General features: G+C 40.1%; 1 protein-coding gene across 6 annotated transcripts in view; it reads right to left on the minus strand.

Annotated features, from left to right (window-relative positions):
- Positions 1 to 27,920, minus strand: part of IDO2 (indoleamine 2,3-dioxygenase 2) — a 137,402-nt gene that overhangs the window by 33,841 nt on the left and 75,641 nt on the right. For 4 of the 6 annotated variants that reach the window (XM_072635112.1, XM_072635110.1, XM_072635107.1 and 1 more), the window contains 2 exons: positions 20,317 to 20,465; positions 13,853 to 14,788 (listed from right to left, as the gene is read on the minus strand). In XM_072635112.1, the coding sequence (XP_072491213.1) occupies positions 14,433 to 14,788; positions 20,317 to 20,465 (505 nt within the window). In that variant the 3' untranslated portion in view covers positions 13,853 to 14,432. Of the gene's footprint in view, positions 1 to 6,244; positions 7,080 to 13,852; positions 14,789 to 20,316; positions 20,466 to 27,920 lie in introns of those variants that run through there. The other 2 variants (XM_072635109.1, XM_072635108.1) reach the window with 2 other exon arrangements.

The following is a 27,920-nucleotide window of genomic DNA, read 5'->3' on the forward strand; positions in this document are numbered from 1 at the left end:
GCTACGTTCTGGAGAACAAAGTATGAAGACTCTCTCCTCGAGGACCAAAAATCTTTCCTATGACAAGGTTGCGGGTGTTGCAAGAGAATGACTCCCATGGGATTTCTCTTCCCAGGTAGAACAAGAAACGAAACACAATAAAACTCTCTGCTTCATAGTCAATAGTCAGTGAGCATTGATTGAGCACCTACTGTGTGCCAGACACTATGCTAAAATGCTTCATTACAGTCAAGCAATTCAAAACCCAGCCTAAGGAAGCAGGGATGGAGTTTTTCATAACCTAGGAAAAGCTAAATTATGACCCAAAAGCATAACTCCAAAGTCTTAATGTAGTTAAGCTTAAAACTACACTAAAAAAAAAAAAAAAACCTGATACTTTGGGGATACCCTGTCCATAGCAGTAGCATTGCCACAGCTTTGTGATTCAAAAACCGGAGGCAAGGTGTGCATTTATAGAAGGTCAGGTAGTACTGAGCTCAGATGTGCTTACTGCCTCTAAGTATGATCTCTGTTCTGTGACCTACCTTCCCAGCTCAAATCTGAAATTTCATTGCCAGAGGCTTTCAAATGAAAGCCTCTGTGCCTCTTGATCTCCACCTCCAGGCTCTCCTGGCTTCCTTCAAGTCTCAGCTAAACTCCCACCTTCTGCAGGAAGCTTCTCCCGGTTCCCCTTAATTGTGGTGCTTTCCCTCTGTGGATTATCTCCAATTATTTTGTCTGTACGTGGTTGTTTATATGTTGTCTCCTTCACTGCAGGCCCCTTGAAGGTAGAGACTGTTTGTATCTTTCTATCCCCAAGGTTTAGAGCAAGGCCTGGCACATAGGAGACAATTAATAAATACTCTTGGACTTCATTCTGATCAAAAATGCAAATACCTCTGGGAGGGGTAAGGCTTTTGGTTCTGTCATTTATTCATGTTACAAACGTATTTAGCATCTGCTTAGCACAAACTTAGCACAATGCTAAGTGTTGGGAGAATTTGAGTTTAAGTGAATTCAATGCCCATATTTGCCCTCAATTTAGGAAGGGGTCCAAAGACCAGCTGCATAACTGCAATACACAATATTTAGTAATAAATATGTGTGGTACAAAGTGCCAGGTAAGACCTAAGGGAAAGGCCTTTATGCACAGGGAAGGCCTTGGGAAGGAATTAGCATTCCCTTAGACCATACTTGTCAAAAGCCCTGCCAGCAGAATGTTGCCTATAACACATCCAATTGCCAGTTGAGCCAGATTAAAGTATAATTGGAAAATATTTAGCAAAATAAATAAAATACAAGGAAACACAGGGAACATTACATTTTAAAGCTAAGTCAATATGCTGCCTGCAGAGATCATTACATTGTATTCATGGTCCCAGTTTCCATTTTGAGTTCGACATCACTACTTTCAACTTTTAAGGAGCAGGGAGGAATTCAGAGGACAAAAAGAAGGAAAGAAAGGCATTCTTGGGAAATCTTGCACAAAGATACAGGGCACAGAAGCCCCTTGGTATGGGTGAGAGAGTTGCCCAACTTGTCCCCTTGAGAACTATGAGACAAGGCTGGAAGAACAAAGTGACATTAGGTTGTGAAAGACCTTAGATTCTGGAAGGAGGAGCTTGAACTTTACTCAGTCCGTATAGGAGAGTCACTGACAAATTTTGAGCATAGAAGTGACCTGATCTAGATATAAGAAAGATTATTCTGTGACATCTTTTAGTTAGAGAATCTTTAACTCACTCAAAAAATATTTGTGCAGAGTACTGTACTAGATAATGGAGTAGATACAAAATTTAGATAAGATATTGTTTCTCTCTAAATGGTTGAATGAATAAGTTTTTGTTAAACTCCTGTTCCTTGCCAGACACTGGAGATGCAAATACAAAAGTGAGACCATCCCTGCTCTCAAGGAACTTACCTTCTAATAGGGAGATACGATAGGGGAGTAATACGGGAGTGGTCACCAGGGAAGACAGTTTTATCTGGGGGGTCACAGGAATGGGGAGAGGAGCTATAGGCAGCCCATTTTCATACTTTTTCCAGATGCAGTATTAAATGTCATTGCTATTACTAAAGCAAGAGAAGAGAAAGGGCTCAGGGGATGCCTTGAGGGTAGATGACAAATTATAAATGTAGAAGTAGCAGCATCTGGGGGAAGAGAGAAGGAGAAGGAAGAGAAAGAGGAATGGTGAGAGTGGTAGGTATAGTGCTAGTGTGGGCAGTTAGGTGGTGAACTGGATAGAGTGCAGGGTCTGGAGGCAGGAAAACCTGAATTCAAATCTAATTTAAATACTTACTATCTGTGTGACTCTGGGTAAGTCACTTTACTCAGTTTCCTTATCTGTAAAATGAGCTGGAGAAGGAAATAGCAAACCACTCCAATATCTTCACCAAGAAAACCCCAAATGGCACCACACAGAATCAAATACTGCTGAAAAGCAACTGAACAACAATGGTCATAATGTAGTAGTAATAGTCTTAGTAGCAGCAGCAGCAGCGGTAGCAGTAGTAGTAGTACTAGTAGCACTAGCAGTAAAGAAAGCCTGGCAAAAAATTTATTAAGCTGACAAATGTTTGTTGATTGATGTAATGGGGGCATCAAGGAGAGAGATTCTTCATTTCAGACAGGATATCTGTCCACTCCTTCTAGGAAAAATGCAACTTAGCTGTCTGGAAAAGCTAGTCCATGATTAGACTGTCTCTTTGCTTGCTGTTTATTTCATCCTTCCCACACTAAATGAAATTTTCTGTCTTTTTTTTCTAGAGTTTGACTTCTTTCACCCATTCCAACAGTGAAAATTAATTTAGTGAGTGAAAAAGTATTTTAAGTGCTCAGTATGTGCCAAGCACTATGGACACAAATAGAATAAATGAAATAGCCTTTGTTCTCATGGAAGTCCCATTCTAATTGGGGGAGACAACACGTAAAAGAAAGTCCATCTGCAGAGTAAATGGGAATGCCCAGAAATTCTAAGGATGCAGCAAAGGTTTAAACAGAATAGTTTAAGATGCCTTAGGTTATATCAGCAGGTAAGATGAATATGCCATGTATCTGGAGGTAGAAGTAGTAGTAGTAGTAGTGGTAGTAGTGGTAGTAGTGGTAGTAGTGGTAGTGGTGGTAGTAGTGGTGGTGGTGGTGGTGGTGGTGGTGGTGGTGGTGGTGTTGGTGGTGGTGGTGGTGGTGGTGTTGGTGGTGGTGGTGGTGGTGGTGGTGGTGGTGGTGGTGGTGATGGTGGTGGTGGTGGTGGTAGTGATAGTAGCAACAGTAGTAGTAATAGCATTTACATAGTACTTCAAGGGTTTATAAATCAATTTACAAATATCTCATTTTATTCTCAAAAAACAGAGAGGTAGGTGCTATTACTATCCCCATTTTACAAATGAGAAAACTGAGGCAGATAGAGGTCAAATAATGCCTAGGATCACACTGTAAGTATGTGAGCCTAGATTTGAAGTCAGGTCTCCCTGATTCCAGGTCCAGCACTCTCTCCATTAGCCATTTCAATGCCTAGTAGAGGCAGGGGAGAGGATAAGATGGTCTTGTATCATATGGGAAAGAATAAAGTTATAAGATTCCAACTTATCCAAGCCATGTGAGTAGTCAAGCAGCCCAAAGAAGTTCTGATGATGACAGGGTCTAGGGACAAGGCTACCCCCCTCACCAGACAAGTCATTTAAAAACTTCTTTGAGTCTCAGCTTTCTCATCTCGGAAAACATCATTGTTCTGAGAAAACAAGAATATTAGGCTGAAGAAACCACTTTTATTTTCAAAACAGAAGAGATAGCTGTGGTACTGGAGGACTAACCCTGCGTTTAAAGTCAGAAGATCTGGGTTCTTGTCCTGGCTTTGCACTTATTTGTTTGGTGAGCTTACTGTGTTTTCTAAGTTTCTAATGGGGATAATAATATCTTTCCTATATACCTAACGGAGTTGATGGGAGATTCAAAGCAGAGATATGGGGAGGGAGGGGGAAATCTTATAAATTATAAAGCTATATCAACTATTAGGGCGGCAAGGTGGCACAATGGATAGAATGCTAGACCTGGAGTCAGGAAGATGCATCATCCTGAGTTCAAATCTAGCCTCAGTCACTTAATAACTGTCACTTAACCCTATTTGCCTCAGTTTCCTCATCTGTAAAATGAACTGGAGAAGGAAATGGTGAACTACTCCAGTGACTTTGCCAAGAAAACCCCAAATGGGGCCAGGAAGAATCAGACATGACTGAGAAATGAGTCGACAACAACAAATCTCAGTTGTTTCTCAGTGTGAGCTATGATTCTCACCTTTCTGGGACCTTTGCTGGTTGGATCTGCCTATATGGGCAGGAAAGTGAAGTCGATGGCCACGGAAGGTGCTCTCCAATCCCACAACTCAGAAACAAAGAAGAGTTCCCTAATCAGCAAAATCTTCAATGCGTATCTCTGTTTTGTAAATTGGTCTCTAAAAACTGATCTGGCAAAAAATGGATACTGCAGAGCATGCTTTATGGCAAGGATGAAATGTAGGCCACTGCTGCCATCTGGTGGTTAACTGGATTTACAAACAACTTTCAAAGTTGGAAAGGCCCTCCCAAAAGGAGTCCACCTCTTATTTGAGCAGGAGTCCCCTTTCCAACATCTGGGAAAAATCGTTACCCACCTCTAGTGAGGGGAAGCTCATTACCTACCAAAGTGTCCCATTTCATTGTGGAAAGGTTCTTGTTAGGAATTGTTTTTCCTTCCATTAAATTGTTTTTTCTGCCTTCCTGTGACTTGTACAGCTTGCTGTGAGCTCTGCCCTTGGACAGAACCTTTAGAACACATGGAAGAACACCTGATTAGTTAGGAAGTTAAAGAAAAAGACACTATGCTGGCTTACCAGAAACAGCTGGTGAAAGGTAAGAAGGAGAACACAATAGGGTGACCACACCCAGATGCTGGCTTTGGGGAGAAGCCATACTACTTGTGAATTCTACTGGTTCTACTCAAGATTGCAGACCAATGGTCTTCCATTCCTTTGTATTCAGGACCAAATAAACACGTTAGGCTGCCTTACGAAGGTGCTAATCCTTAACCACAAACCCAGCATTTGAATTGTAGACAGAATCCTGGGACCTGAAGACAGGGAGACCTGAGTTCAACTCCAGCTTACTTACTTACCAGTTGTATGTGACCCTAAGCAAGTCATTTAATCTCTGTCTGCCTTAATTTTCTCATCTGTAAAATTGGGATAATAATAGCACCTAGGTCCCAGGGGGTTGTGAGGATCAAATGAGACAATATTTGTCAAGTACTTAGCATATTGCCTGGCACATAACAAGTGCGATATAAACGTTAGCTATTATTACTATTACTAAGACAGCTAGGTGGTATTGTAGATGAAACACAGCTCTGAGAATCCAGAAGAATCTTCCTGAGTTCAAATACAGTCTTTCAGACATTTACTTGTCTATGACCTTGGGAAAGTCACTTCACTCTACTTGCTTTTGTTTCTCATCTGTAAAATGAGCTGGAGAAGGAAATGGCAAACCGTTCCAGGATCTTTATCAAGAAAACCCCCAAAAGGGGTCACAAAGAGTCAAACATGACTGAACAACAAAAAATCTTATTATGACATTACTATCATGAGCAAATAGAGACGGAATATGCAGATAGGTTGGTATGGTCACTTTGATGACTTAGGTCTACAGTTGATGGAATCACCCGTCATCTAATGTTTATCTTAATACTTCTCTTTATTGGACCGAGAGAGGCCTAATCTGACTCACATGCATCACATCCCTTCAAATACTTAAAAATAAAATCTGCTTTCGTCTAAATTTTCTCTTCTCCAAGTTAAATACAAAGAGTTTTGTTAACCATTCTTCTCATCCTTGGTCTCTTTCCTCTGGATGATCTCAATGCATATTGTCCTCCCTAAAATGCAGTGCCCAGAACTGAACACAACATTGTAAACATATTCCAGCCAATGCAGGGGACTGCAAAACTATTATCTCCCTTATTTTGAATGCCCTACTTTTTGGCAATAGAAGCCTGCAGTTTCTATCCATCTGAGCCTCATCCCTCCTCCCCCAGTAGGCAGGAGAAGTAGATTTGTGTCTTTACTAAAGAATGAAAAACTTCAAATGAGACTACCTTCCTAAGAATCAGCAGTCCATGTATGGACAATTCTTCACAACTAAGATCAGCCATAGCCTGGGGACTGCACTCTTGTTTTGGGAGTGTGTCAACACATGGATTTGTGCGTTCACTTGGAATTGCTTAGCCAGAAAATATCATTTTCATTTTTGATGGTGTTTATAACCAAGAACTAAGTTTGTTAATGTTACAGAGAAGCAGATGTTAAATTGCAGGCATTGACTACCTACCAGCTGCAGTTCAGAAAGCAATGACATAGGACTTCTTTATTAAGTTTACTGTTAAATGAACATACAAGTGAAACAACAGAGTTTTTCTAACAGTAATGTCAATAGGACATCTGTGCAAAAGAAAGTGGAAGATAACATTCAGTGGAGGAAATGCCTCATAGAGGACAAGTTTAGTTTCTGGGAAGCAGAAAGTAGATTCTAAGAATCTCAGAACTTTAAAACTGTGACAGACCTGAGAACAAAGAGCACAGAATGTCAGAACTAGGAGGGTCCTTAGTTCCCAGAAGTCAGAACGTCCAGAACCTTAGACCAGAGAAGATCTGAGTTTGAAGGGACCTTAGAACACGGAGCACAGAATGTTATGACAGAAAGGACCTTAGAACATGGAGCACAGAATGTTAACATCAAAAGGGACCTTAGAACATAAACGTCCAAACTGGAAGAACATCAAATGAAGAGCCAGATTAAGATAAGCTCCAGGGCAAGGGTGGATTTTTAATTTTGTCATTGTATCTTCAATGACAATATAGAGTCAAGCACACACTGGATATTTTTTAAATGTTTGTAGAATTCATTTGACTTGGATTGGAGTAGAACGGTCCTTAGAATAGAGAATGCAGAATGTCTGAACAGGAAGAGAACATCTTGTCCAAATACTCTTTTCACATCTTAGATGACCTTGTAAATGGGAGAACCTGGACCAGAATCAAATCACACTCAAGGGAGACAAGCCAGTCCAAGGCATCCTGAGGAAGAGACAGAATCAACACTCACCAGGAAAGTCAAACTACCACCACCTTGGCCACCGCTGAACCCAAGAGCCTTGGGAATACCAAAGTTTCCAGCTGGGTGCCCATAGCTATCTTCTTGGGAAGAGACCCCTGTGAGACCCCACCAAGCAATTGTTCCTGCTGGTGCCACAGACACAGCTACTGAAGACCCAGTTCTTACCACAAGTTCTTACTACAAAAGCCTTGGCACCATAAAATAGTTTCAGCATCAGAAACCGATTTCATTATAGCAATCGAAGAAGCATGAACAACATATTTCGTGCTTTATCCTAGGGACTATGGGACTTTTCCATCTGACTTGCAACTGAAACCTTCCCTAGGATTGTCTCCCCCAATAGAATGTGAGCTCCTTGGGACCAGGGACTCTTTTACTTTTCTATTTAGATACCCTTTATTTAACATAGCACTTCACACATAGTTAAGTACTAATGAATATGTAATAAACAATAATACTAAAAAATAAATGATCTATTCAATAATTCATTCAGGATATATATCTCATAGTTCCTAGTGTCTCAGGAATGTCCCTGCACTTAAATTGGGTAGGCTCTCTGAGATTTTGCATTCCATATACCTAATTCTTTTCAACTAGTTCAGTTTATTTTTAAAATATTAAACTTCATTTTAGAGAAAGAATGATAAAACAAGTTATGAGGTGGCTACAAAGAAAGTACTGCAAAACTGTCACAATTTCCTCACAAAAAAAAAGCGTAAGCCAACAGACCATTTCATCTCCCTAAAAGTAATTTTGACAATTCTCCTAAAACCTCAGGCTCCTTAGAGTAACTTCCTCTGAGTCATGGAACTATCCATCCCAAAACCACCATCTCGGCCAAAAGTATTCTCCAAAACTAAATAAATAAATAATGTGCAACCTTGTAAAATAATGGATTCAAGACAATGGTAAAAGTAATAACTCATAGTTCTATAATACTTCAAGTTTTACAGATTCACAGCTACCCTTGAGATAAATAGTACACACTCATATACTAGTACCTTCCCTGCCATCTTCAAATATGACTGTTTGCCTCATCCTCAAGCAAAAATCCTGTATCTCTCCTCAAATACAAAATCCTAGAAATTGCTCTCTACATTCTCTGCCTCCTCTTCCTCTTTTCTCATTCGCTCATCAGTCCTTTGCAATCTGGTTTCTGATCACATCACTCAGGTGAAACTGTTCTCTCCAAAGTTACCAATGACATCTTCATTGCCAAATCAGATAGTTGCTGTTTTTTTCACTCAGTCGTCCTCTTCCTCCTGAATACTCTCTCCTGTCTCGGCTTTCATCTTCTCCTGGTTCTCCTCTTATCTACCTAACCTCTCCTAAGTCTCCATTGCTCATCCAGATCATTTCTCCTATAAGTGTGTATTGCCCAAGGCTCTGTCATGGGTCCCCTACTTTTTTCTCCATATATTCTCTCTCCTGGGGCCTCTACAGCAACCAAGAGTTTAATGACAGCTTCTGTGCAGATGATTCACTCATTAATATGCCCATACCCAGTTGCAATGTCTTTCCTGAGTTTCAGTCATCACCCGTTGTCTATTGGCCAATTCTAGTAGGATGTCCCAGAGATATTTCAAATGCAACATGTTCAAAACAGAATTAATCATTCCCTCAAGCCCACTCCTTTTCCAAACTTTCCTCCTTTCTATCTCCCAAATTAATAATATTGATATTTTCTTCAACTTTCACTCTCTTTTATCCTATGGAAGCCCAGCAGTTGTCAGATATTTCTGTTTTTATTCTTATACTTCTCACACTCCTGCTATCCAACTAAACAACTGTTGAAACAGCCTCTTATTTGATCTGATTCTAACCTCCTGCCCCTCTAGCCCATCCTACACATCCTGATCAAAGACTATTAATGTCTTTCTGTTGCCTAGGGCCTAGTGGATGATGTTTTAATTCCTCCAGATCTCTCCACATCTATTTATGGTTTTGTTTTCACTGTGCTCAGCCAAACTGGAGTACTCAAGAGTTTCCTTAATATTCTACCTCCTCACTATTCATTTTGTCAAACAGCACCTTGCCAAATCTTCCCAAATTCCCCACCCTACACCCAGTATAAAGTGACCCCTTTCTCCTATGAATTCTTGAGGTGATCACAATATAGTAGAAAGAATTTTTTTCCCTCTTCTCCAGAGACATTTTATTTTCTTAAAATAATTTATTTATTTTTCAGTTCTCAACATTCACTTCCACAAGAATTTGAATTCAAGATTTTCTCCCCATCTCTCCCCACCCCCACCCCAGGACAGCATACACCCCATCTACTCCTTCCTCCAGTCTGTCCTCCCTTCCTATCCACCCTTTTTCTATCTCCCTTCCCCTCTATTTTCTGGTAGGGCAAAATAGATTTCTATACTCCATTGCCTGTATAGCTTAATTTCCAGTTGCATGCTAAAAAAAATTTTAACATTCATTCTTAAAGCTTGGAGTTCTATATTCTCTCCCTCCTACCCCACCCACCCTCACTGAGAAAACAAGCATTTCAATATGGGTCATATATATGTAACAATGCAAAGCATTTCCATAATAGTTATGTTGTAAAAGACTAATAACATTTCCCTCTGTCCTATTCTGCCCTCAAATTATTCCATTCTCTCCCTTGACCTGTCCTCCCACAATAGTGTTTGCTTCTGATTATCCCTTTCCCCAATTTGTTGTTCCTTCTATTATCTTCCCTCTTTTATCCCTTTCCTCCTTGCCTTCTTGCAGGGTAAAATAGATTTCCATATCCAGTTCAGTGTGTGTTATTCCTCCTTAAGCCAAATCCCATGAGAATAAGGCTCACTTATTTCCTTCCATCTCCCCCTTCTTTCCCTCCATTGTAAAAGCTCTTTCTTCCCTCTTTTATGTGAGATGATTTGCTACATTCTACTGCTCCCTTTCTCTTACTCCTAGTACATTCCATTCAACAGTAAATTTTATTTTTTTAAGTATTGTCCCATCATATTCAGCTCACCCTGTGCCCTATGTCTGTGTATATAGATAGACAGATGGATAGATACTCACATACACACATACACCAATACACATGTATATATACCTACACATATATAATGTACCCATACATTCATACACATTAATGCCTACATATATATTCCCTCTACCTACCCTAATACTGAAAAAGGTCTCATGATTTACAAATAACTTCTTTCCATGTAGGAATGTAAACAATTCAATTTTAATGAGTTCCTTAAGGCTTCTCTTTCCTGTTTACCTTTTCATGTTTCTCCTGATTCTTGTATTTGAAAGTCAGATTTTCTACTCAGCTCTGGTCTTTTCAACAAGAATGCTTGGCAGTGCTCTATTTCATTGAAATTCAACTTTTTTCCTGAAATATTATACTCAGTTTTGCTGGGTAAGTGATTCTTGGTTTTAATCTTATCTCCTTTGACCTCTGGAATAGCATATTCCAAGCCCTTCAATCCCTTAGTGTAGAAGCTGCTAAATCCTGTGTTATCCTGATTGTATTTCCACAATACTTGAATTGTTTCTTTCTGGCTGCTTGTAATATTTTCTCCTTGATCTGGGAGCACCAGAATCTTGAGTCTTCTTTTTGGGATCTCTTTCAGGAAGTGATCAGTGAATTTTTTCCATTTCTATTTTACATTCTGATTCTAGAATATCAGGACAGTTTTCCTTGATAATTTCTTGGAAGATGATATCTAGACTCTTTTGTTTAATCATGGTTTTCAGGTAGACCAATAATTTTTAAACTATATCTCTTGGCCCTATTTTCCAGATCAGTTGTTTTTGCAATGAGATATTTCACATTGTCTTCTATTTTTTCATTCTTTTGGTTTTGTTTTATAATTTCTTGGTTTCTCATAAAGTCATTAGCTTCCATCCACTACATTCTAATTTTTAAAGAACTATTTTCTTCAGTGAACTTTAGAACCTCCTTTTCCATTTGATCAACTCTACTTTTTAAAGCATTCTTCTCCTTGTTGGTTTTTTGGACCTCTTTTGCCATTTGGGTTAGTCTATTTTTAAAGGTGTTATTTTCTTCAGTATATCTTTGGGTCTCCTTTAGCAGGTTCTTGACTTGTTTTTCATGATTTTCTTGCATCACTCTCATTTTTCTTCCCAATTTTTCCTCCACCTCTCTTACTTGATTTTCAAAATCCTTTTCAAGCTCTTCCATGGCCTGAGATCATTGCATATTTTTTTGGAGGTTTTAGATGTAGAAGCCTTGACTTTGATGTCTTCCTCTGATGGTATGCTTTGTTCTTCCTCATCCAAAAAGATAGAAGAAAATACCTTTTCACTATGAAAGTAACCTTCTATACTCTTATTTTTTCCCCTTTTTTGGACATTTCTCCAGCCAGTTGACTTTTGAGTCCTTTGTCAAGTGAAGGGTATACTACCCCAGGCTTCAGAGGTTTTGTGCAGCTGTTCTCTGAGATATCTCTAGGGACCTGGAAGTTCTCAGTTCCTCCAACATGGCACAATAAAGGGAGAGGAGTTTACACCTCTCCTGGCCTGCACTCTATCTGTGAGCAACCACAAGCCCTCTTTTCTGCCCTGGAACTGTGAGTAGGATTCCCTCTTCACAGCCACTACCAGCTCCACCACACCAATGCCAGTGCTCCTCCTCACCCCAGGACCTCCACGTAGGGCTGAGATTCAGATTAGCCACTCTATTCCGCCAGGGTCTTTGGGCTGAGGGCTCCAAAAGTGGCCACTGCTACCACAGTGGCTGCCACGGCCCTGGGGTCAGATCGTGCTCCCCTCTTACCCAGGTGAAAGAGCTTTCTTACTGACCTTTGAAGTTTGTGGGTTGCGAAATCTGGGAACCATCGTGATTCTTCACCCTGAAGTCTGCTCCAGTCCTGTCCATGGTGCGTGGCCCAGGCTGGGCTATGCTCCACTCCAAGCCTGGTGCAATAGACCTTTCCTCTTGGACTTCCAGGTGGTTTTGGACTGGAAATCTGTTTCACTCTGTCTTTTGTGGCTTCTGTTTCTCTAGAATTTGTTTAGAATCTTTTTTTACAGGTATTTTATGGGCTATGGGGAGAGAGCTAGAGTAGGTCTGTCCTACTCCACCATCTTGGCTCCACAGTGAAAAGAAGTTTAGAGTGAAAAGATCAGATCCAATTCTAGCTGTGCCGTAGTGTCATGATGTCAGGCAATTCATTCTGCCTCAGCTTCCCCAACTGTAACATGATGGTAATGATTGCTGAATCACCAACAGAGCTGTAACTAGAATCTTTAATTTGCATGGAAAACACCACCAAGCATGCTTAGGTCAGGAATACTAAATGTACTCCCAGTAAAAAAGGAGTAAGAATGTAATTCAGGGGGAAAGCCAATCTACCATCCTTTGATGAGGTGGCAAAAACCACCAGGAAACTGGCACAAGACTTTTATTGGGGTGGCCACCAAAAGAGGTCGCAATACAGGTAGAGCAAGTTAGGAACTCACATCACTCTACTATCTGGTAGCTGTCTATTTTCCCTAATTATTCTTGCAACCTAGGTACTAAACTGTTGTTTCTAGCTGTTGGAAGACAAGTGTTTCCTGCACCCCCTCAAGGGATAGTTGTTGGGGTTGGAAGCTCAATTCCGTGTGGACAGTCTCGGGCGGGTAAAGGTGGGAACTTCTAAATCTTAGAGCTCTCACGAGACCCCCCCAGGAAATGGCTGGGAATCGAGGTGAACCGAGCTATCTCGTGTATTTCCGCCTCTTCCCGTGAGAAACGTGATGGGAGAGAGATCTCCCCGCCCTCGAGATTGTCCCGGATCTGGGCACACTATTGTTATCTAACAGCATGGTATTTAGATGCAAACTATGCGACTGGAGCGTTAAGTAGGATCAGGGAAGCCTGAAAGCTCTCTTAGCACATGAGGAGCCAAAGAGGACACAAGGCTCCGCTTTTCTTCTTCTCCTTCTCTCCCCTTCCCCTCTCTCCCCGCTTGTACTTCTACTTCCAATCTCTTATTGTAAGATCTTTGCCTCCTTGGGAGATTCTTCTATCCCTCCTAAGGAAGAATCCCCTGCACTTGTAACCGAGACCCTGAAATAAAGCTCAACCCTTGTTTGACTCTGGAACGTCCTTTCTCTCATACGAGCATCCGGTTTGGCCAACTGAAGACCTCGGGAGGTGAGGCAAGAAGACTCGGGTAGCCCACAGGCCTCTAGGCCTGGCAGATAGTTATAGCATAAATAATAGTAGTCAAAGTGCATGTCTCCCTCTTGGTGGGAATCCAAATTGACATTGATTTTATCATGGCGATTTGTGTATATGTCAGCATGGTATAACATGAATTTGGAGTTAGGAATGTCTTGGGCTCAAATGTTACTCACAACCTGTGACACTAACATTAACTGCGAGCAAGATATCTCTTCTTTAGTTTTTTCATCTACAAAATGGGAATAATATTATATGTGATACCTACCTTTCCATATCTGTTGTGAAGCCCAAATGGGATATACATAAATGGCTTTCCAAACCTGCAAACATTATATGCGTGTATGTATATGTGTATATGTATATACACCCATATGTGTATGTATATATACTTTTATGCATGTACATATAGGTATATATGTTAGTTGTTCTCTGTGTTTCTCCATTATTCCATAAGCTCTCTTTACAGCCCCTCCAGTGGCTAACATAATGCATTGTGCATAGCATCCATCTATTCATTCATTTATTCAAAATTTTTTATTATGTTCCTATTGTGGGAACACTATGCTAGCCACTGAGAAACAGACAAAATTTAAATATTTCAAAATTCAGCAATCTTTTATTAAGCAGCTACTTTGGGAAAAGCCCTGTGATAGATAATGGGAAAATCAAGACAAAAAGGAACCAGCTTGGAGCTTATATTTTAGGATTTTAAAATGACTACTGTAATGACATTGAATGTTTGTTGAATGAATGTTGGGTTTTTCTTGTAAAGAAATAATCAACATGACAATCCTACAGTATTCTATTTGGTTTTGAAGTTCTAGACTGAGGGCAGATTTGCCTTGCAGGCAGCACAAAGTAGACATTGTCCATTATAAGCTTATAAATGGGGATGTGTTCAAAGTCATATGCTATTAATTAAGCTCTGCCCAGACAGGGCAGTGTCTTGGGCAAAGGGCAAGGCTAATCCTGCTCTCTGATGAGAAACAGCTCTTCACAAAAAACAGGATGTTCCACGGAGACCAGAACACAGGATCCCACAGAATTCCTGACAAACCACTTGAGGAGAGGGGCATGAGGCAAGTTTAGGGGCTGAACAAGAAGTGAAAAAGGGAAAGAAAGGTCCTTCAACCCCCTTCCCTTTGGACTACCAGAAGTTGGGGCAAATTCAATCACTTTGGTCAATGATTACTCCCAGGGTTGTGTCCCTGACACTTTTCAGAAACTTGAAGACAGCTGTTCCTCCAGTCCCTACCTCTGCCAGTGCATGAGGTGGCCCCGGGAGGTTGGCCATGCTGCCATCTTTGGCCTTGGCTGCCCCTGTGAGGATGTACTTAGCCACAATGCTGATGTGATGGTTCCTCAGCTCTGCCAGGGCCTTCACACACTGATTATAAGCCTCACGCAACAGGCAGCTCCCAGATGACAAGATGTACTCCCTCAGGGAAGGGGCAGAGTGGACTTCCTCTAGGAAGGCCCTGTGGGAAGGAGGCATGTATTCCCTCATTCTGTGCAAGAAGGTGGCTGAAAGAGACCAGAGGGACAACATCACATGACCAAAGTCAAAAGAGAAGAAAGACTTACCTCCTTCGAGACATCACAGCTCTACCTCCCCATACCTTTTATATATTATTTATATACTATCATCTCCCCCAGTAGAATACAAATTCCTTGAGGGTAGGAAGTATTTAATGCTTGTCTTTGTATACCCAGTGCCTAGAACAGTGCTGGGTATTCAATAAGTGCCTAATAAATGTTTACAGATTGATTGATTATAGATTTAGAGCTGAAAATGACCCAAGAAGTCATCAAGTCTAAGATTCTCATTTGACAAGTGAGGAAAATGAGGCCTACAGACTCTTAATAAGTGACAGGACTGGGATATGAATCCAGGTCTTCTGATTCCAAATCCATGGTTCTTTTCATTGTCTCACAATGCCTCTCCTATGGCATGGTAGAAAGAGCATTGGACTTGGAGTTACAGAAACTGACTTCCCGACTTGGCTCTATCATCTGCTAGTGCTGTGACACTGGAAAAGTCACTTAACTTCTCATTGTTAGCCTTTTCATCCATAAAATAGGGTAGTTATAAAGAAAGTAGTTTGTAATCCTTAGCTATACATACACATATATAAATGCAATTGTTCATCTGATTCATACTCCTCTGATCTACTCTGCTGGAGTTCTTTGATGCATGAAGTGGAGATGGACTCACAATGGCATCTCAGGCCTGATCCTCAACAATTCACCTAACATAGAATTTGGAAAGACAGAGGAGCTGCTCAGATGCTCTGACCATCTGAGAAAAGTACCAAGTTGAAATCTGAATGAAGAGATGTGATCATGTCTCTCCTCTGCTCCACATCTTTCATAGCTCCCTATTGCTTACAAAGTTCTAACTCCCTAGCTTAGCATTCAGTTCTCTCTCTGACCTGATACTGCTGTGCCTTATCTTTTCACTAAGGCCCTTCCCAAACTCTATACTCCAGACCAATTGAACAATTCACCATTCTCGCACTCTACCTTTACTCTGTATGTGAGAAATCAACCCAAGATACTAAGTGACTTCAAACAATGAATCAATCAGCAAGTACATGCTAGGCCCAAAGTCTCACAAGGAGTAAACAATAGGGCAAGATTCAAACCCATGTCTTCTGACTCTGAAATCAGCTGTCAATCCATGACACCAGGCTGGGTCCCTTACTATGTGGCCTCACCGTCCATGCTTTATATTCAGCTTTGGACTTTAGTAGATGTTAGTGTGGTCATGGAACCTCCAAACAGTAGACTAGAGGGAAGCATTTCCTAGAGAGGAAAGTGATGCCATTTGTTATTATCAGCAATTTTAAAAATCCTTCCTGGTAATAATAAGATGTAAAATATTAAGAAATACCAGTCTAGTAGCATTTCTTAACCAGGTATCTGTGAACTTGCTTTTATTTTAATATTTTTTAAATATTTTACATTTTCATATTTTCAATAATACTGATTTCTTTTGTAATCCTATGTTAAAAACATTCTGAGAAAGGATCCATAGGCTTAATCATAGACTCTCAAAGAGATCCATGACAAAAAAAATAGTTAAGCACCCCTGATCCAGAGGTCAGAGTGGTACCCTAGTTTTTTCAGTTGGTCAGAGATGGAGCTGAGATTTGCATTCAAGTGTTCTGACCGTCCTATCTTTCTCTTCCTTCTCTTTAGATGAAGTGTTAGTGACCTTTTAAGCAACATTTGCTAGGGTTATAATTGGTCCCTTTCTTTCTTGCATATCTGACAGCTGATGTTTATATCTTGAGCATTGTAATGAATAATGGCTTTGGAATAAGAGGAGTTGATTTCAAATCCTAACTGCTATTTGTAGACTACGTCATCCTGTGTGATTTTACCTTCCTAGGTTTTGGCTTCTGTAAAATCGAAGGGGGTAGACAAGATAATGTCTAGGGGCTCTTCTATAGCCTTGGAACACCCGCTTCTTGTAAGTAGGGATTGCTGCATTCTTTGTACTTGTATCCCTAGTATCTGGTGTCAGTCAGTCAGTCAATCAATAAACATTTATTAAGTGACTACTAGGGGAACCTAGGTGGCACAGTAGACAGAATGCTGGGCCTAAAGTCAAGAAGATTCCTCTTCCTGAGTTCAAATCTAGCTTCAGATACTCACTAGCTGTGTGACCCTGGACAAGTCACTTCACCCTATTTGCCTCAGTTCCTCATCTGTAAAAGGAAATGGAAAATCCCTCCAGTATCTTTGAACCCAAATAGGACCATAAAGAGATGGACATGACTAAAATGACTCAACAACAAAAAAGGAAACTGGGAGAAAACTTTTACAGCAAATTTCTCTAATAAAGCTGTCATTTCTCAAGTATATAGAGAACTGATCCAAAATTTTAAAAAATAGGAGTTATTCCTCAACTGGTAAATAACCAAATGATATAAACAGGCAGTTTTCAGAGGAACGTGTCAAAGATGCTAATAATCATATGGATAAAATATTCTATATCACTAATAATTAGAGAAATGCACATTAAAACAACCCATAGACACTGCCTTACACCTATCAGATTGGCTCAAATGACAGAAAAGGAAAATGACAGATGCTGGAATGCATGTGACAAAACAGTGACACTAATGTACCATTGATAGAACTGTGAACTAGCATAACCATTCTGAAGAACAGTCTGAAACTGTTCTTAAAGGGCTATAAACTATGCACGCCCTTTGACCCAGCGATACTGCTACTAGGTCTGTAACCCAAGGAGATCAAAGAAAAAGGGAAAGGATCTGCATGTACCAAAATATTGATTGCAGCTTTTTTTGTGGTGGCAAAGAATTGGAAACTCAAAGGATGCCCATCCATTGGAGAATTGCTGAAAAAGTTGTGGCCTATGAATATGATAGACTGCTATTGTGCTGTAAGAAATGACGAAGGGGATAACTTCCAAGAAAATGGAGAAGAACTATATGAACTAATGCAAAATGAAATGATCACAGTACAGAGAACAATGTACATAGTAACCACAACATATAAAAAAATATCATCTGTGAAGGACTTAATAAACCTGATCAATACAGTGATCCACCACAACTCCATAGTATTCATGCTATAAACTACTATTCACCTCCAGATAGAAAACTGATGAACTCAAAGTACAGATTAAAGTATTTTTCCTTGCTTTATTTTTTAAAAAGATATGTGGAAATATGTCTTATATGATATATACCCATGTATAATGAGTATCCGACTTCTTGTGTTTCCAGTGGGTAGGGAAGGAGACAGAGGGAGGAAAATAAAGTGGAACTAAAAATTTAAATAAAATTAAAAAGTCGGGATTGGGTGACCATTTATTAGGGACATCATGTAGGGTTTTATGCTTCAGAAAGGGGTTGGAGGAGATGATTTCAGAATTCCCTTCCCACTCTATAATTCTATACTAACCCAAAGAAAAACTAAAATCCAACACAATGTGGTGCTACTCAAAGGTATTTCCTGCAGATATCTTCTGAACACATCACATGCATATATATTGGTAGGAATACTATAGATTAGGGGAAGACATTGCAAGGAGTCAGACCCAGTCCTACAGAGAAATACTAAACTAAGCTAAATACTAAATTAAAGGCTTTTTCTCATGGCTGAGAGGGATCAGAGTTCAGGGCTAGGGCTGAACTCTGTGGTTCTGGCTTCAAGCCTGGATCATTATCTTTTGGTCCAAAATGGCCTTTACTTTGCAATGTCCCAGGTCGGGGTAAGGGAATAAGCATTTTCTCTCAAACCAGTGGAGAAATTGCAGAATATCCGTCTTGGAAAGGAAGTTAGGGGCCATCTAGTCTAGCCTAGCCTGGAACAGAGACGCTCTCAACAATGTCCTCAACAAGTTCACTCAGCCTCTGCTTGCAGAATTTCACTGAATGGAAAGCCACTGTTTCCCAAGGCAGCCTGTTCTGCTTTTGGGCAGCTTGAATTGTGAGAAAGTTTTCCTTACACTCAGTTGAAATCTGCCTTTCTGAAACTTCCACTCTTTGCTCCTTATTGCAACAGGTCAAACCCTCTTCCACATGGCAGGGATCACGTACCCCCAAATACTAATAACCAGCGTTCATATAGTGCTTTACAAATGTTATCTCATTTGACCCTCGTAATAACTCTGTGTTGTCACTCAGTCATGTCCAACTCTTTATGACTACATTTGAGAGTATTCTTGGCAAAGATACTGGAGTGGTTTGCCATTTCCTTCATTTTACAGACAAGGAAACTGAGGCAAACGGGGTTAAGTGACTTGCTTGGGATTACACAGCCAGAAAGTATCAGAGGGTGAATTTGAACTCAGATCTTCTGGCCTCCAGGGCTGATGTTCTGTCCACTGCACCACCTAGCTGCCCCAATACCCCTATGAGATACGTGCTATTATTATCCTCTTCCTACAGATGAGGAAAATAGAGATTAAGTGACTTTCCCAATATCATATAGCTATTAAGTTTCTGAGGCAGAATTTGTACTCAGGTCTTACTGATTCCGAGTCCAACACTTTATCCGCTGCCTTCAATCTCCTTCACATTAAATGTACTCATCCTCTTTCAACAGACCCTGAGAGGGCAGGATTTTCCAGTTCCCTGGGGGCTCTTCTCTGGGTACATTCCTGTTTGCCAGCATTATTCTTAAAATGTGGCTCCCAGATCTGAACACAACATTCCAGACAGGATCTGACAAGGGGAAGGCAAGCAAAGCTTTCATCTCCATCACTGCAGATACTCTTAATGTGATCCAAGATTACTGGTTTTTGGAGCTTTCATGTCACACCAATGACTGATGCAGAGATTGATGTGGGACAGGGACTTGATGGAGGTTTTCAGATCCATTGGTTCCACATGTAGCAAAGCAATTCTCTACACCAGTTCCACCATGATTTAGAATGAGAAAACAGCTACTTAGGAACTTCAACCTGAGTTGCAGTGAATAGCTAAAAACAGACTTTTGCCTTGGGGTTTCCTTGGAACAGGAGCCAGAGGCCTGCCAAGATCAGAATAGAATTGGCTTGGTGCAAAGATCTTCTGAAAGGTCTTGCCTTCCCAGCTGACTCAGGAGAATGTGGATTTTGGAACATTTTATTTGCCCACACCTTTGTCAACTAGAAACTACTTCTATCCTCTTCCCAAAGTTTCCTCATGGCATAGAAGTGACCCTGGATTCTCAAAAACTATGTCAGTAAAGCTGAAAAGCAGAAATGAGATCAGAGATGGAGAATGTGAGAAGGCTATCTGGAGATGGGCCCCACTTGGTGAGCTAAAAATGGTAATTTGACTCATCCTCCCAGGTGGATTATTTACTGTGGTAATGGCTTGTCAGTCAGCCAGTCAAAAAAAAATATTAAGCATCCACTATGTTCCAGGCTCAGCACTGGGTTTGTGATCTGTGCTGGCTGCATGTACCTTCCCACATTCATGGAATGTGGTTTCTTAAAGTATTGGCCAATCTGTTAAGAAATCTTTGGCAAAAATACCTGCTGAAATTTTAAATTTTTTAAAAAATTAAATAAAGAGCATTGAACTTACTGCTTTCCTTACTGTGGCAAACACCTAATAATTCATCAAATGCATGAAATGTTGTGCTCTGAGCTGCACTCCCTCCAGAATATTTCAACGGCTTTTCTGAGACTCCTTCATATATCAGCCCCTCTGGAATTGCTGGGTTATCCTTCCAGCTGAAAAAGAAAACAAGACAGAGTTTTTTCTATTAATTCTATACAACTGGACTGTACAAATATGTAATAAGTACCTCGCATATGCAGAATAAGAGGTAGTGAATTATAACAGAGAAAGCTAACTTTCCAGGCTTCTGGGCCCTGCACAGAATATACTGGGTATGTGACTAGGAGCAAGTGCCCCAGTCAATGGTTTTATAAATCACAGATGAAATCCCAACCTTCATCAGCAAGGCCAAGGAAGAATCCATATGGATAAAAACACAGGTCCCACAAATAAAAATGTGCAAGGCATTGTGCCATGTGCCAGGACTATTAAGATGGAAATAAGAAAACTCTTATCCTCCAGGACCTCAGTGACTAATGAGGTGGTTCCAACACTCATGCACTCAAGGACATCTCCTTTTAAGCTTTGAGAGCTTAAAAGTGCACTAAGACTTTTGGAGCATCCTGTATAGAATACCTAGAAAGTAACACAAAATAATTCAGAAAGAGAAGAAGGAAGAAGCAGGAGGAGGAGGAAGAGAAGAAAAGGAAGTAGAAGAAGGACAATGAGGAGGAAGAGGAAGAAAAGAAGGAGGAGGAAGAGGAGGAGGAGAAGAAAAAGAAGGAGGAGGAGGAGGAAGAGGAGGAGAAGAAGAAGAGGAAGGAGAAGGAAGAAGGAGGAGAAGAAAAAGAAGAAAAAAAAGGACGAGGAGGAGGAAGATGAGAAGAGAAGGAAGGAAAGAAGGAAGGAGGAGAAAGAAGAAAGGAAGGAAAAGAGGAGGGGAGAAAGGGAGGAGTGAGAAAGAATGAAAGAGGGAGAGAAAGAAGGAAAGAGACACAAAGAGAGTGAGAGAGAAGAGTGAGAGAGAGAGAGAGAGACAGAAAGAGACAGAGAGAGAGAGAGAGACAGAAAGAGACAGAGAGAGAGAGAGAGAGAGAGAGAGAGAGAGAGAGAGAGAGAGAGAGAGAGAGAGAGAGAGAGAGGAGAGTAACAATGAGAAGGATCCAAAAAGTCCTCATGTAGATGATTGTACCTGAGCTGTGTTTGGAAGAAAACTAGGAGAATAAGGAGGTATATTCCGGATGGGGGAAGGAAGCACCTACCTGTGAAAGGGTTCAGAATTATCTCTATGAAAGGAAATGTGCAGTACAGAACAACAGTGAGCAGGCCAGCCAGTTTAACTGGATCAGAAAGTCACATAGAGGGCAAAAAGAAGGAGGATACTATGATATAAGGCTGCAAGGGTAGGTGGTGGCCATACTGTGAAGGGTTTTAATGGCAGACTGAGTTGCTATTTCATCCAATAAGCAGGAGGGAATCCCTGAGTAAAGAGTGTGATATGTCCAATATAAGCAGGAGTGAGGGAATTGGGAAGTGCCAAACTGCAGGGTGGTGACCCCCACCATCCCCAGACTAGCTATTCTCTCCCAGAAGTGTTTACACATTATGGAGTCAATGAAGCCAGTTTCCATTCCTGGCTCTGCTCTTGACTACCCTGTATGACTTTAGACAAGTCACTTTCCTTTCCTAGGAATCAGTTACCTCCTCTCTAAATTGAAACGATTGAGTTTATTGATCTCCAAGGTTCTTTCTGGCTTGACATTCCATGATGTTGATTTTCTATCAGCTTCAAATGAAAATACATTCCTCTGACAATGAGCTCATTAGTCATAGAAAGATCAGTGTGGATTTGGACATAAAGGACCTGGGTTCAAACACTAGCTCTCCACCAAGTTGTATATTCACAGAACAAAAAAAGAAAGAAAAAAGAAAAAAAAAGAAAAATTAAATAATTTAAGGGTTGGAAGGGAATTCAGTGGCCAGCTCCTCCAACCCATACATCGAAGGAATGCCCATGCTATTCAAGTCAGTAAGCAGTCATTGAGTACCTACGTGCCTAGTACTGTGCAGACATCATTTTTAAAAGAAATTTTATGCCTAAGGGATAAAAGATTTCTTTTCTTAAAAAGAAATGATAGAAGTGAGGACAAGCATGTTAAGTAGTATAGCAGAGGCAAATGGTCATGTACAAGTCCTGGTTCTTATCCCTCCTAGCTCTCTGTGCCTTAGTTTCTTCATTCATAATACTACAATGAGCACTGTGCAAGTAACTATGTCAGGACAAAATGAATAAAGTGTAAATGAGAAGTAATCTCAGAGGCTGGGGTAAATGATGGGAAAGACCTCCTGCAGAAGATGGAATTTGAACTCAATTCATAGGATCATATCCTTAGAGATGGAAGAAGCCTTCTGAAGTCATCAAATCCAACCATCTCCTTTACAGATAATGAAACTGAGACCTAGAGAGGTTAAATCACATCATGATCATATCTTAGCCATGTCCTGGGCATGGTGATATAATGTATAGCATGCCAGCACACCTAGCACCCTCTACACATGCCTATGAATGATGCACTGGTAGAACCAGCATTCATTTTCCTAGAATGGAACTCAAAATTGGAGACTGAGCAACCAAGAGAGGGTATTTTTTTTCCAACTGCTGTTTCTCTAGCTATTATGAGATGATTCTGGAAAAGGAGAAATTCAAGAAGAGATAAAAGTCTTTGGATTCCTCCAAAGCCTAAGCAGCTGTTTTCGGGAGATCTGAGAGGGAAATAGTTGCTTTATCAAACAATTATTTTTAGTCTTCCTTGGAGCCTATTTATAGCAATCCTAAGAAGTGGATAAATTTGAAGCGATTAAAGATTGAAATGTCATGTTTTTCACCAGGGTCAATGACCTCCAGAAGATGGTTAATGTGAGTGGGAACTGGAGGGGAGGAACTTCATCGTAAGAAAATCTCTCAACTCTTAAAAATAAAATCTTAAAAGAATCTCAACTATAGATAAGATCAGGAATAGAAAGCAAGGAGAAATTTTGTGATTGAAATTAAAGATATTCCTGATTTTTAATATTATCAAAATGTTTGTATTAGTGTCCATCCATTATTTTCAATCCAATTCAAAGAACACTCATTGAGTGCAAACTGTGTGAAGTGTACTGCATTCACCCTGGGGTTAAAAAGATGAAAAATGACACAGCTCCCACTCTCCAGTACTTTACATTGTATAGTAGGACTGTGACATGGACATAGATAAGTACGTTAGAGGGTAGAATGTGATTTAAACAAGGAAGAGATTCAGATGAAGCCCTTTAAGAACATCTGAGGACAAAATTAAGGAAGAGACAACTATGGAAGGTTTCATGGAGGAGGTGGGAACCTAAATTGTGTGGTTAAAAAAAAAAGTTTACATTAGGTAGAAGTAAAGAATATAGAAAATAAAATTTGACCAATCGTGAATCCTGTTAAAAAATGTCTATTTTCTGATTTTGTTAGGGCATACAAGGTGGCAGCTGGGTTGTACAGTGAATAGAGCTCTGAGCCTGGAATCAGACTTGCCTTGAGCAGAAATTTGGCCCCAGACACTTCCTAACTACGTGCCCCTGGGAAAGTCCCTTAATCCTGTTTCCCTCAGTTTTCTCATCTGTAAAATGAAAGAAATGGCAAACCATTCCACTATCTTTGCCAACAAAACGCCAAATGGGGTCATGAAGAGTTGGACATAATTAAAAGAATTCAACAGTATTTGGTGGGAGATCAAAATTGGGTGAGATCAAAAACATGGGAGAAGTTGATGTTTTCATTAGAAAACAACCCCTATTGGCTTCCAGGATGAATTTCTAATCTCCTTTCATCTTTTTCGTATGAAGTTTTTCCTAATCCTCGACTGATAGTGTGTATTTATATTGTTTCATTTTATATATGTCATGTATATATGTATATGTATGTATTATGCACTTTTGGGACACTTAAAAAAGTTTGAGAGACAGTTTCTGGTAATCTAACATTTTACTAATAACACTAGCATTTTATTAATGGAAGAGGTTAATGGCACTTTCAAATGCCAAAAACCCCTTATGGCAGTGGGCTCACAGTTTATATGCCCTTGGAAGAGTAGGTATTTCTGAGGGTGTCAATCAACTCTGGTTGAACATTATAATGAATATTATAATGAAATGTGGGTTCATTATAATGAGGGTCTTGGGGTACCTGATTTGGTACCCCCAAGTCTTGGTCAAAGAGACTTACCAATTTCCATATTACCCATCTGACAAAAGGGAGAACCTACATTTTTCCCAGACCTGAATGAGTAAACACAATGAGTTATCCATCCATTCACCCACCCTCGAAATTTCTTTACTGTCTTTGATTAGATGTTAGCCTGGGTAGGTCTTTGCCCAAGATTTTTCACACTGGTTGATTTCTGGATGAGGAAGTAGAAAAGGGGAAAAGACTCAGTCCTAACTCAATGATTATTTATTAAATATAAGAGAGAAATAATCATATGTGTGTATACTTGCTATTGTGCTTACATAGAATATATGCAAATGTGTATGTATGCTAAGATATTAATATATTTGTATGTGATACACACACACACATACTTATTGTTCCCCCCTTTCTAATGCTAGTTCCTTAAAATTAGGTAGTAGGGGTTTTTTTGTACTTTAGTGGCTGGTACTTTAGTGGCTGGTACATAGCGTTGTTGCTATTTGGTCATTTCAGTCATGTCTGACTCTTTGTGACCTCATTTAATGGTTTCTTGGCAAAGATATTGGACTGGTTTGTCATTTCCTTCTCCAACTCATTTTACAGATTATAGAGGAAACTGAAGCAAACAGGGTTAAGTGACTTGCCCAGGGTCACATAGCTAATAAGTGTCTAAGACCAGACTTGAACTCAGAAAGTTGTCTTCCTGGTTCCCAACCTAGTGTTCTATTGACTACTCCACCGAAATGTCTTGGTACATAGTAGTGAATTAATAAGTACTTGTTGATTAATAGATGGATGAAATGTGTGAAATGATCTCCCCTTCTCCCATCTCTACCTGCTGAAGTCCAGCCTTTCCTTGAGGCCCTCATCAAATATTACCACTTTCTCAGCACCTTCTCTGACTTTTCTCTCTACTCTAAGACAAAAGTGATCCTTCTCCCCTCTCACATATGGTGTCTCTTAGCTCTTCATTTGACTTTCTCCTTTGTAACTCTCAAACCAACCATTGTGTCATAGCTCTTTATGGATGACCTTATCTGCCATCCAGTTTGTCAACAAGAACCAGGCTGATTTTCATTTTTGAATCCCTTACATTATTTTTTAATCCTCATACTCAGTTCAAGATCTTGCATGATGTAGCCCCTTTATTAAATAAATGGTTGCTGAATTAAAGTAAACAAATACTTGTTTAGTTCAATCAGCAAATGTTTGCTCCTCTAGTAGGTAAGAACTATATTGTCCTTCATCTTGGTGTCTCCACAAATGAGCACAAGGCCTCACTTATTTCTTTTTTCTTACTTTTCTTTCTCTTTTTTTAGAGGGACTGTGGTTTCATCAGTGTAGACAGGACCTAGTCAGGGACTTCGTCTCTAATTTAGTCTTTAGAGAGTTGCCTGAGGCCCTAAGAAATTCAGTAACTTGCCCAGGGTTGTACAATAGCCATGTCAAGCCTCAGGTTGGACCTTGAGGCCTGCTTTCCATTCAGTGTGGCACACTGTATAAGAGACTAATTTTTTTTTGTAAGTTGAATGAAATTGAACTAAAGATTATGGTAACCCCTCGGCGGCTATTTATTTACAAAATGCTCAGAAAGCTATATCAGTTTAGTAGTAGTATTAGGTGGCACTCTTTGAGAAGGAAGGACAACAACCATTAGTATTATTATTTTACTAATCTGATTTATCATGGACAAACTTTGGCAAATGAAGCCAGGAAGAAGCAGGGATTTTGCTATTATAAAGATGTAGCTTTCATGTTGCATTACAAGAAGTAGGAGGAAAGTGAAACATGAGAATGCAGCCCACCTTGGCCAAGGCTGTTGAGGCCATCAGTAGCAAAGCTAGGGCTTAGTTCAGGAATGCTAATTCCCCATAGGGTTCTAGACTAACCTCTTACCTGGCACAAGATCACTATGGAAGCCTTTCTGGTCTTTTTTACTTACACTACAGCACATCTTTATGAAGCAATTCAGTTCAACTCAGTTCAATAAGTCAGTTAGGTAAAATGCACTGATAGGGGGGACTGTACAAAAACAGTCCCTGCCATTTTGCTTGCACTCTTCTGGAGCGAAAGGACATGTACACAGATAATTAAATATTAAATATACTAAATATGAAGTAATTTCAGTAAAGGAAAGCATGCCCAGGGGATCAGGAAAGTCTTCCCATAGGAAGTAGCCATTGAGTGGCACTAGAAACTCTGAGAGGTGGCAGTGAGGAGGGAAAGTGTCCTAGGCAGAAGTAACAGACAGCCTGCACAAAGGCAAGATGTGGAATGCTAGCTATAGATGGAAATAAGTAGACCTCATTTGCTGGGATTTAAAGCATATGACCAACCTATAAAGCAGTGTGCTAGTAAATGTTTAACAACTAGCTTTCTGAAAATGAAAAATATATATATACAACAAGACAGGTTTTTAAGTTTAATTTGAATTATTGACATTTTTCCTTTCATTTCTTCCTTCATTTCATTTCATTTCATTCCTTTCATTTCAAGTCAGGATAATGAATGAAGCAAGAAGTCAAACCCTGACCTGCCAAGTTCCAAGGTGTAAATACTCATATTGAAAATGAAACAACCAGCTCTAGGCGCCAGTATGAGCTGGCTCCAGCACACCCTTTGCTCTTGATAAGAAGTCTGGAAAGCTAAGCTGAAGATAGATTTTGCAGGGTGTTAAATATGAAAATGAAGATTTCATATTTCAAACCAGAGGTAACAGGGAGCCATTGAAACTTCCTGTGTGACATGGTGGCCACATTCGGAATATGAATTTGGCAGTCCCATGTAAGAAGGATTAAAGAGTGAAAAGCTTGAAGGTGGGTTAATATTTGGAGTCGGGGGTCAGGTTTCATGTTGGCCTTGCCTTGTGGCATGTAGACAGAATAATGGAGCCCCCCAAAAGATGCTCAGAATTTGGAGGAGAGGTAATATGACCAACTTTTGAAGGAAACAAATTTATTTTTATGCCTTCTCCTGCCACTCTTCCCATACTTCTCTCCCATTACCCTTTTCCTTCTCTCCTAATATCTTGTCTCCTAGGACTGCTACCTCCTGACTACCCAGAATTCCCCAAATATGACATACAATCCAGGACTGCCCTCTCCTCACAATGCCAGGATAATTTATCTCTGCTTGCTGCCATTTACCATTAAAAAAAATCCAGTTCCTTAATGTAAGAGCTCATAACAAACGTTGGAGCTGATTGTTAGATGGGTTACATGCCTATGTTAAGTCACTGTGTTGTGGATGACTTAGGATTACCTTTAAGAGGAAGAAATTTATACTTACCAAATTTCAGAGTGAGTAGAAAAGGGATGTTGCAGTGAGGTCTCCTTTGGACACCTTAAATCCCACTCTGAGCTGTTACATGTTCACCTTACCTGTCCCATTGGTGAGTTAAGATATTGGGGAAAGG

The sequence above is a fragment of the Notamacropus eugenii genome, chromosome 1 (genome assembly GCF_028372415.1).
Source record: "Notamacropus eugenii isolate mMacEug1 chromosome 1, mMacEug1.pri_v2, whole genome shotgun sequence".
Classification (NCBI taxonomy): Eukaryota; Metazoa; Chordata; class Mammalia; order Diprotodontia; family Macropodidae; genus Notamacropus; species Notamacropus eugenii.